Genomic DNA, 11326 nt, shown 5'->3' with positions numbered 1-11326 from the left:
GATAGATGTGAAAGTAACAAAAAATAGTGATTAGCCCCCTCTGATAGCTAATGGGGGAACTTAAATTGGGTGATACTATTTGGGGCTCAAAAATCAAGGACTGGTTATAAGTTAATGATAGAAGTGTTCTGGTGTGGTTCATATGCTAACTCTGAAAGGGTAAAGAATCAACAAATTAATAGAAAATCAGTGAACATCAGATCAAAAGCTAAATGTCTGTTATAACCATTTCAGGAGCAAATCCAGGAATTAAGCAGATTCTGATGAGCTTTTTACTGAGGTCTATGGGTATGTATTTGACTACATGTTTCATCCGAAGTGTTGAGAAGCCTCATAATGTTTGTCTAAATATTGGCAGCACTTACCCCTGTCCTGACACAGTGAGAATACTTAGTGAGTGCCCCGCGAAACGCCAGAATGTCAGGGCACTCCGCTCAGTGGTGTTCATTCATTTGCATAAGCAACACCAGTGTGGGATTACCCACATTTCTAGAAAACCTTTTCAACTAGTTCCTTAAGTTACTATGGGGAATTTAGTGGTGCTGAGTTTTGGATAGGCACACCCAGATTGCTGACTTAACCCCAGAACAAAACACAAGTGATTAAATGAATAAGGCATGATTTTATGTTAGCAGTGTGTCTTTCCTTGCAAAGATAAAGCAACCATAACTGACTGCCAAACATGTTACACAGGACGTAGAATATGCATTTTTAAAAAACATTCATACTAAATGTTATTTCTCTGTCCAATCCTTCAGGCAGTGTCAAAAACATATATTAATGGGTTATTAAAGCAGAGACAATTGAGATCCAAATGAAGAACTCTAAAACCGAGATATTTTTACTTAATATTTTTTATACTCCCTGAATAAAATCAGCACTTCTTCCTTAGGCTGCATTAAAATAGCAAACTTATACTGTTTATATTAGAAATGGTTTAAATTAATCATTTCCATATGATACATTTGGTTACTTAATTGCACAGATTTTCTTTTAGCTGGATATTTCAAGATAATGCTGTTGGGAAAAAAGATAATTCTGTTGACAATATAAGACAAGAAGGATCCACACACCTTCATTAATATTAGAAAACTAATTTTATAGATTCAGACAATATCTTGCAGCTGTAGCTTATTCATGTGCCTACCGTTTCAGCTACTTGCCTTGAAGGTACTGATTGTCTTCATATCATTAATGGGGGAATTGAAGCTAAAGCTGCTGCTGCTAAGTTGCTTCAGTTGTGTCCAACTCTGTGCCACTCCATAGATGGCAGGCCACCAGGCTCCGCCGTCCCTGGGATTTTCCAGGCAAGATCACTGGAGTGGGTTGCCATTTCCTCCTCCAATGCAGGAAAGTGAAAAGTGAAAGTGAAGTTGCTCAGTCGTGTCTGACTCTTCAAGACCCCATGGGCTGCAGCCTACCAGGCTCCTCTTTTCCAGGCAAGAGTACTGGAGTAGGGTGCCATTGCCTTCTCCAAGCTAAACAGATGAAGTAAAATTGCCCCAAGTCACAAAGGTAAGGCCTTGCAGAGCCCAAACCCTAGTCCATGATTTAAATGCCTGGCCCAGTCTCCATCTCCCTGCAACTTCCAGCTCACCATACAATTGACAAACAGGGGCTGAGCACTTACTCCGTACTCTAGACTGTCTGAGGGAATCTGACTACACTTCATGATTAAGAACAAGTCTACCAAGAATCGCTGCTGCTTCCCCTTACACAGATTCACGGGGCGGGGTCCCCTCCTTCCTTCTATAGTCAGGGGAGAAGCCTGGAGGTCAGAGAGTACCGAGGGGTGCCGTGTGTCCGTATTGTTATTGTTTAGTCCCTCGGTCGTGTCCGACTCTTTCTGACCCCGTGGCTGCAGCCCTCCAGGCTCCCCTGTCCATGGGATTCTTCTAAGCAAGAATACTGAAGTGGGTAGCCATTTCCTTCTCCAGAGGATCTTCCCGACCCAGGGATCGAACATGCATCTCCTGCATTGTCATATTCCCTGCCACCAGGGAAGCACTGTGTTGGAAGTTAGTGTAGGAGCGGCTTAATATCTTAGTATAATAAGGCCAGGATTGTTAGCAGGACATGGATAACAATACATGAAGAGAACGCAAATAATTCCCTTAGTAAAAATGGGGATTCCAGATAGAAATTAATCACAGTGGAAGTTGTGCTTGGTTTTAGATACCCCAGGAGAAAACCTACCAGGGCGCTTAGTACCTTTTGGCACCTCTCTCCTCCCTCATCCACGCGGACCAGAGCTCCTCTGCCTCCCCGAGCTACGTGCACCCCCACTGTACCCCAGATCTCAGCAGACCCAGACCTTGAAACCAGAGATACTCTGTCCCTCTCCAGAGCAACAGTCAGGGAACAAGAGAAGAGAAGCCTTGGGCATTGCCCAGAGGCTGCAAAATGCCCCAGTCAAGGGAGGGAACCAGGGGAGAGGGAGTCTTGATGATGTCTCTGAGGAGGAGGAGGGACGGTAGTTAGATCAGGGAATAGCAAGAACCAGTGCAAGGGAAGGAGAGAGGTTAAAGGGAAAGGATGAAGGAAGAGAGGCGAAAAGAACCATAGGAGGTTTCTTCGGTGCACGTGTCTCTTTCAGATCTGAAAAACCAGATCTGAAAGAGACACGTGCACCCCAATGTTCATCACAGCACTGTTTATAATAGCCAGGACATGGAAGCAACCTAGATGCCCATCAGCAGACGAATGGATAAGGAAGCTGTGGTACATATACACCATGGAATATTACTCAGCCGTTAAAAAGAATTCATTTGAATCAGTTCTAATGAGATGGATGAAACTGGAGCCCATTATACAGAGTGAAGTAAGCCAGAAAGATAAAGAACATTACAGCATACTAACACATATATATGGGATTTAGAAAGATGGTAACGATAACCCAATATTCAAAACAGAAAAAGAGACACAGAAGTACAGAACAGACTTTTGAACTCTGTGGGAGAAGGTGAGGGTGGGATGTTTCAAAAGAACAGCATGTATATTATCTATGGTGAAACAGATCACTAGCCCGGGTGAGATGCATGAGACGAGTGCTCGGGCCTGGTGCACTGGGAGGACCCAGAGGAGTCGGGTGGAGGGGGGGGTGGGAGGGGTGATCGGGATGGGGAATATGTATAACTCTATGGCTGATTCGTGTTAATGTATGACAAAACCCACTGAAATGTTGTGAAGTAATTGGCCTCCAACTAATAAAATAAAATTAAAAAAAAAAAAAAAAGAACCATAGGAGGGAGGAAGAGAGGGAGGAAGGAGCGGCAGGAAGATGGGGAGATGGAGAGGGAGGGTCTCTGAAGGCCAGGAGAGGACCCAGATTTCCACTGAAAGACACATCCCCATCAGGGGCTTGGTCGGGAGGCCTCACTGCTGGAGCCACCCTGGGGAGGACAGTGATCTAAACTCCAGTAAACACCTGTTTAAACACACTGGGGTCCTTTGGGTATTTGGTTTGGGGAAAGACAGATGGGGTTTCCGATCAGAAGGGGATGGTTTCCTGCTCTGTGGTCACTGCTCTTGTCTCCAGGGCAGGATGACTGTCCTGTCGGACACATTTCTCCTCCTGCTGGAGAAACAGCCTGGTGGACCCCCATGGGCGCTCCCCTCCTTAGAGGCCAGCTAGTGACCCACCTGTGACCAGAGAAGGAGGGCGCCTTCCTCAGAGTCTGACATAAAAAAGCAGTTAACTAAATCTGCCCTCACAGAGCTAGCCTACTAAATCTTCAGGAAAGTTCAAGGACTGAGTTGGATAGCAAAGCTAGCATGATATGAAAATAGAGTGTGATATTAATTTCTCTGTTCTCCTCCTTTTTAGGGTCCCAGACATTCTGGAGACCTGTGTTTATTTCAACTGGTAGTGCAGATTTACAGAGATACATTAAGGCATGGTTAGCATTACTAAAGAATTTTTTTTAATTGGAGGAAAATTTTTCCTTAATATATATATATATTTTGTTGACTTAACAATGTTTCCGGTGTACAGAAAGGTGATTCGGATATGCATATATTATCTTTGATTATTTTCCATTCTAGGTATTACAAGATATCGACTATACAGGAATTGGAGGCAAATTGCTTTACAATGTTGTGTTGGTTTTTGCTGTATCACTCAACTCAGTCATAATTATGTCTATATCCTCTCCCTCTTGAGCCTCCCTCCCCTCCCCCCATCCCATCCCTCTAGGTCATCGGAGAGTGCCAGGCTGGGCTCCCTGTGTTAAATAGCAGCTTCCCACTAAGTATTTTAATATACTGAAGCACAAGCAAGATTTTCTTAAAGTAGTGTAGTCTCTAAAGGCATTTAAAATATGATTCCAAAATCCAAGACATGTTAAAGAAGACAAGGTTAGGGGAGTTTGTTGGTTGTCTTTCTCACATCAAGTTTCTACTTCCCTTTTCCTAATATATATGGACTTTCCCAGCCAAGGAGTTTTGGGTTGAATTGATTACACCTTCCAGATCTGGGAGAAGACTCTGACAGACTTAATTCAATCATAATAAGCACCCCCCCACCCCGCTTTCCCCTCACACTGACTGGTTAAGAATAAGCACCTGAACACAGGCCAATCAAAGCCAGTGTGGCTGAATTAGGGAATTTTTGTTAAGAGTTGAAGCAGTGCCGCCTTACCGATGTCAAGAGGCATGTGTGCTAGGTTTTTCTGTTACTTGCAACCAAGACATCTTATTAAAAACAAAATCTACCAGGTAAAGGATAATACAGATATCTAAAACTTTTCACTGATCGTTTGAACTTGGAGTTTCATTTTCATAGTGAAATCTCATGAGGAACCACAAAATACTGACAATACCCACTAGAGGTCTATGGAAAGGAAATGGGTTCTTTCCTCCCCTTGAGAGCTTTGCTCTCCTCCCTTCCCCCTTCTGTCACCTCCTGTCTCTCCTGGCATTTTCCAAACAAGAGTACTGGAGTGGGTTGCCATTGCCTTCTCCCTTCCAAAGGAAACACTTGGGTAAATCTTATGGGACTGGCGGTGGTGCACTGAAGACTGCATTGGTTCTGCAGGAGGTGATGAGAATTTCAGCTTCAATTGCCTCATGCCCTAACGTGTTAGTAATCTAGTTTTTTTTTTTTTTTCCTTTTGTAGGTAATATACACCATAATCTCTTAAATATCTGTCATTAGCTGCCATTATTAGCCCGTGAAGAAGCACAACCAGCCTTAATTCCCCACCTGCTAGGTGAACCCTGAGCAGGTGGCAGTACCAAACAGCTGCAGCACGTGTAATTACATTTTGCCTGCCTTCATGTTGTCTGCCTTCAGGATCATGGAGCCTGTTTTGAATGCTCTTTGTGTGCCTCATCACAGAGCAAATATTTGAAAATGTCTGTTCGTGCTGCTGCTGCTAACCTAATTGTTTTTGGTATCTGGTTAAATCCCACTCGGCACACATCTGGTGTATATTACCTGGGAGAGTTTCCCTCTATCCATAATGCCCCCTCCCTCGCCTATTATGGGGTTGCTGGGAAGTTGCACTGGATCTTGCTCCAATCTTTCAGCAGTTCAATTTCACAAAGTCTGCATAGCCGATTGTGCTCGGTGCTTGAGATTGAACTAGCCCCACAAACGTTGTTTTGATTTTGTTCACCCCACCTCCCACCCTCAGCTACAGAGTCCCTGGAACAACTTGTTAACAACTCCCACGGTGCCATCAGCACCTTCACTTTCACCGCCCCCCCCCCCGCCCCCTGCCCCCTGCCCCCAAAGTAATAGGGATGTAGAGACCTGTGTGTAACTGCCTTCTCCAGTTGAGGGAGTACAGGCAATCTGCTAAGTTTGGTGTTGCTCTCCTGGTTTTGCTCCCTTGTTGTTGTTTTTAAATATTTATTTTTATAAATAAAGGCTTAGTTGTCCTGCTGCATGTGGGATCTTAGTTCCCTGACCAGGGATCGAACTTGTATCCTCTGCATTGGCAGGCAGACTCTCAACCCCTGGACCAGTACATAAGTCCCTCCCTCCCTGTTGACTAGATTGTTTCAGAGGTTTGGGGGTGGATGCTTCCACAGATCCAAAGTTCAGGCAGCTTGTAAACACTGGGCATGTTGTCAGCTCTCACGAGCGCTGGCAGTGTGTTCCAGGGGGGTTCCTCTGGGACAGAGGCCCATGTGAGCCACATGGTCACTATAGTACCTGAGATCTGAGTTACAGGACCCTGCTCATCAAAACACACACACATACACACACACATATTTATCAACACAGGCACCTCTGTCACTGGAGTTCTGGCATTGAGTGCTGGCTCACTGGAACTATAACCTGCTGATGCTTGAAAGTAACACTATTTTAAGTCCCTGTGTGCTTGGGTTAAAAAAAAAAAAGGTCAACTTGTCAAATCCTTTTCGGAGTACATTGAAGGCAATGATGTCCTCCATTACAAAGTATTGTTTCCCAAGGCTGGGAATCATTCAGTTTCTTGCTGCTTTTCACTGTTCTCCTTTTTGGCCCCAGAGGTACTCAAGAATTAGCCTGGTGTTGTAACAGTTACACCCAGCAACTGAGAAGTGGCAACAATTCACATTACTCTTAAATTTGAGATGAATGTTGGGAATACTGTACTGTATGGGATGGCACAGACTATAAAAATAAGTGATAGCCACTTACAGTATGAAATTATATTATTTTGGAAAACTTTTTGTGATCATTTATCTTAATGCTGGACTTAATACTTAGAATTCATGGGTTATTTAGAAACCTGAACATCATTTTAAGTTTTACAAACAATTTCAGTGGTTAAAGCTTGGTCAAAGTTTCTCCAAACTGAATTTAACAAACTACACTTAAAGAATCACGATGATTTAAGAAAGGTGGTTTAATTATACATTAAGATCATATCTTGATTGTAACAGCATACATAATTGACTTTGCTAAAATAAAAGAGGCAAAGTTAATTTATGGAAACTCACAAAAAGTTAACTTATGGAAACTCACAAAAACTGATTTATGTATTGTCTCCCTAATATTAACCTCCAACACACACCACCACCATCAGAATTTCGTAAGTAATGGCTAAATTCAGTCATCTTCAGCGTTTTACTGACTTTTCGGTCCTACGGAAACTGCAGCTTTATAGTCATTTGTTGGATTGATAGGAAAGTGTAATTGTTAGGGTTAGAGTATAACGCGATTGAACAGCTGAATTTATAACTTAAATATTAGGTGTTTGCTATCTGAGCCCCTATTTGTTTCCTTGCCCCACGGTCCGGAGAGGGTGGGTGGTCAGACCCGGCCCTCGCCCCTCTGGTTCTTCAACTCTGAGCTCCGGGCAGCCTTCGGGCAGGTGCCCGGGGCACCGCCCCCGCCGCCCACCTCCTCAGGGATTGGCTTCCGCGGCTAGTGGGCGGTCCCAGGGTGCGGATAAAGTTGGGTGGCGCGCGCGCCGCCTGCGTGGGGTTTCGGGCGCCCGGGGTAAAAGCACTGCGCGCTCTCGCCGCGGCCCGGGCGGAGTTCCCAGTTCGGTCTCCGAACCCGCTCGCCCTTTCCAGCTTCCCCACGACTCCTGGGTCCGGTCCTCTTGGAGGAGGGGGGTCAAGCGCCCTGTCTCGGAGCCTCGAGCGCGTCCGAGCAGGCTCAACGCGCTGGCTCCGGGCTGCCGGGCGAGGGGCGCGGTGTGAGGGCCGGGGCCCGGGCGGAGCGCGGGGGCTGCAGGAAGCGAGGGCAGCCGGGGCTCGGCCCCCGCTCCGCCGGGGTAGAGACACCCGGAAACGGATTCACCGCTTCAGTGGCCGTGCGAGCCGGGAGCCTCGGAGGGGGGCGGGCGGCTGCTGAGTAATCCCCGCGGCGGCGGCGGCGGGAGGCGGTGGCCTTGGCGCCCACGTCCCCGCCGCGCGCGCTGCAGCCCGGCCCCGGCTCCTCCCTCCGCGCCCGCCCACCGCGCCCGCGCCCCGCGCAGGTAGAGCCGGGCTCCGGGCGCGCGCGGGGGCCGCAGCGGCTGCCACCCCACCTCGCCTCGGCCCCGCGCAGAGCCTCGCGCGCCCATGGCCGGCTCGGAGCAGCAGCGGCCGCGGCGGCTGGACGACGGAGACGCGGCGGCGGCGCCCCTGCAGGACGCGGAACTGGCCCTTGCCGGCATCAACATGCTGCTTAACAACGGCTTTCGGGAGTCGGACCAGCTCTTCAAACAATACAGGTGACCGGCGCGCCCCGCTCCCCCGCCCCCTCCCGGCGGTCACTACTCCCTGGCGGGTCCTCGCTTCCCCGAATCGCATCCCCCGGCCTCTGCGCCTTGGCCCCGTCTCCCTTCCGCCCCCACCCCGGCTCCGCGGTCCTTTCTCTTCGCGGGACCCGCAGTGTCTCCCCTGACTTTCTCCCGGCCTCGTCCTGACAGAGGAGCGCCCGGTGTCCGTCCGCTTCTCTCTAGAGGGTCGCGTCCCCCCGCCGCCGCGTCCGGACCCCGTGGGCTTTGAGATCTGGACCGGACGCGATTTGAGGCGGCAGCGAGCCCCGGACTTGCAGGGCCGTGACTCTGGCGAGGCGCGCCGCCCTCGCTGCCTTTGTGACACGGACCACACCAGCTGCAGCGTGCCTGCTTCGTGCTCCTCGCGTTACTGTGTATCGTTGTGCATTCCAAACGCTTTCATTGTTTGAAAACATATGCATAACTGCCTGGCCATGCAAGAATTTAAAAAAATCCAGCCAAACTCTGCTCATTCACCTCTCTCTGCTTGTTTTCTCAAACTCAGTTCGCAAAATGAGTTGCTAATGCTTTTCAAGCAAGCGTATGTATTTATGATGGATTTCTCTAACTCAGAGGTAGAAGAAAATGGAGGGATTTTAAACATACGTAGCAGAGAGAGGAAGCACACGTGTGTTCAGTTAATTGTTTTATTCGTCTTTTTAAAAAAAATTGAAGCGAAAGAACTGAAACCTCGTAGCTTTCTCGTGTGTGTGTGGGAGGAGCCTTCAATTTCTTTGCGGAGCAGAAGAACCTGCTTTCTGGTTTAGGGAACAAGTTTGTGATTTGCCCTGTTAGTATCGACAGGACTCAAGGATGTTGATTGGCAGCTTCCCTGTCAGTGTTTTAAGGACCAATTGCTGCGGGTCTTTAGGGCCAGTGTTTGGTAGGAATTAGGGAACTCCTGTGCAGCTGTGATTGAGCGCCATGGCCTGTAAGCAAGTAAGAGGAGAGCCCAGCCCGTGGGATGCAGGCGCCTGAAGTTTTCAGACATAAAAGAGGGGTGGTTTCTACCGTTGGGAGCGTCCACAAACTTAATGGCAAAGCGAGTTATCTCACAACTATAAACTTTTTCACTAAGACATTTTACTTTTAAATCAGTTTTGAAGAAAAAAAAAACAAACCCGCAAATGGAAACTTCTTAGCTCTATTCAGAACATTTTATTTTTAAAGCATACAAAGCTGATTTCAAGCCAGAGTTTCATCAGGGATTTCTAGAGGATAGATTTAAAAGACTGACTTGTCTCGCACTCTCTCATACAGGGTTGGTTTTTTTTTTTTTTTTTTTTTTTGGAGCCAACTGAGATTGTACTTAATGAAAATTTTTTTTTATTGTGCTTTGACTTTTCCAAAAAGACACACTAATTTATGTTGTATGAGAGGGGATCGAGAAAGTCTTAGAGTCAAGTTTGTTTTCTTTGGTTGATCAAGATATGGGTACTTGCATATTTCAATACTTCTTGCTTTGAAATGTTCTGTTACTTATTTTAATGATCTCCCCCCCACTGCGTTAATGTACTTAAATTCCTATCTCATGGTTCACATATACTGAAAGCATGAAATAACTCACTCTGCCTCATTTAGACAACTCTGTGCTCTGTTGTGTTCAGTCATGTCTGACTCTGCAGCCCATGGACTGTAGCCTGCCAGGCTTCTCTGTCCTTGGGATTTCCCAGACAGGGATGCGGGTGGGTTGCCATTTCCTCCTCCAGGGGATCTTTTCCTCTCAGGGCGTGGACAGAACCTCTGTCTCCTACATTTCCTGCATTAGCAGGTGGATTCTTTACTGCCTGGCCACCGGGGAAGCCCCTATGCACTATTACTAGAGGGTGAGTTCTGAGTGCTAGGGAAGGTGTTTCTCTGCGAGTGTTGGGGGTGAGGGGAGGAGGTGTCCATGCAGGATTTCCACTGCATAGCTAGGAGCTGTGGCTGTCTGCTTGTGTTTTGAAATGGGAACCAAGCATAAAGGAACACGATGTTGTGGTGTTTCTTCTCTGCCAAGCATATTTCCTTATATTCGAGCTATTCTAGTGATGACAAAGGAGTGAGATGTATTTCATCCTCACAGTGTTTTTAGTTACGAGGCACTCAGCTTCTCAGCGTTTAGCACGGGCCAGGACACAGACACTGTGGTTCTAAATACAGGGCTCTTTTCATTAAACCATTCTGACTGTCCCACCTGATTGATTATATTTTGTAACTTGTCCGGTGACTTTGTTTGCCAGCAGCTTAAACTCTTTTAGGGGTGGATAGTAGTAGCATCATCCTGTCAGCTTCCCAGCAGCCAGGGCCTGCCCTAGTTTTGCTACTTTTGTAGCTGCTGACTTTGGTTTCTCAGTTTGCTTACTTGCCTGTAAAATGGGAGTCGCACACACCATAGGGTGATTAGTATTAGAATCCATGGTAGCTGGCACCGTGTAAGTCATCAAACACTAACCAGCTTTTGAACTTGATGCCTTCTCCACTCTTACTGTACTTTCTCCTTGATGGCGTAGTTTGAGTAGAAGACAAAACATCCTGAATGTAGGTAGCCTTTCTCTTTAAAGTTAGCCTGGACTGTGTGCATGCTCAGTCGTGTCTGACTCTTTGCTACCCCTGCAGGCTATAACCTGTGGGCTCCTTTGCCCGTGGGACTGCCTCAGCAAGAATACTGGAGTGGTGTGCCATTTCCTTCTCCAGAGGATCTTCCCAACAGAAGGATCGAACCCACACCCCCTGCATTGTACTAGGATTCTTTATCACTGCCAAGCCACCAGGGAAGCCCTCACATAATGCATTTCAAAGACTTAGGTCCTACTACACATTGGGACACTTCTCTTCCCTTTCCAGGGTTGAATGGCCTGTTGGAAAACACAGCAGTGATTTCATACATGTTTGAGGAACACCTCTAACTCAGTTTATTTGCAGAAGAGAGAACAACTTGATTATCTCATTCCTTAGGATTTTTCTGTCACCACCCTTCCCTTTGCAGTAAACATTCTAGAATTGTATCATTAGGGTTTAACAATAGAAACATTTGTGTCTAGTGTAACAGTAACACTTTAAGAAAATTAAAGCAAGAAGGTCACTTTCTCTTGCCACATTCCTAGGATGATAAAGTTTCACCAGCAGATACCTAATGAGAA

At 46.8% G+C, this 11326-nt stretch overlaps 1 protein-coding gene across 1 annotated transcript in view; it reads left to right on the top strand.

Moving 5' to 3' along the window:
- Positions 1–7440: 7440 nt before the first annotated feature.
- The window catches only part of TTC39C (tetratricopeptide repeat domain 39C), a 96422-nt gene continuing 92536 nt past the window's right edge, over positions 7441–11326 (top strand). Inside the window, exon 1 of the mRNA XM_065932450.1 lies at positions 7441–8156. Within this exon, the coding sequence (XP_065788522.1) occupies positions 8005–8156 (152 nt within the window). The 5' untranslated portion in view covers positions 7441–8004. The remainder of the gene's footprint in view (positions 8157–11326) is intronic.

Source organism: Muntiacus reevesi, chromosome 4 (genome assembly GCF_963930625.1).
Source record: "Muntiacus reevesi chromosome 4, mMunRee1.1, whole genome shotgun sequence".
NCBI classification, from domain to species: Eukaryota; Metazoa; Chordata; class Mammalia; order Artiodactyla; family Cervidae; genus Muntiacus; species Muntiacus reevesi.
The sequence above is the reverse complement of the archived record's forward strand: the minus strand, read 5'-3'. Positions and strand labels throughout refer to the sequence as shown.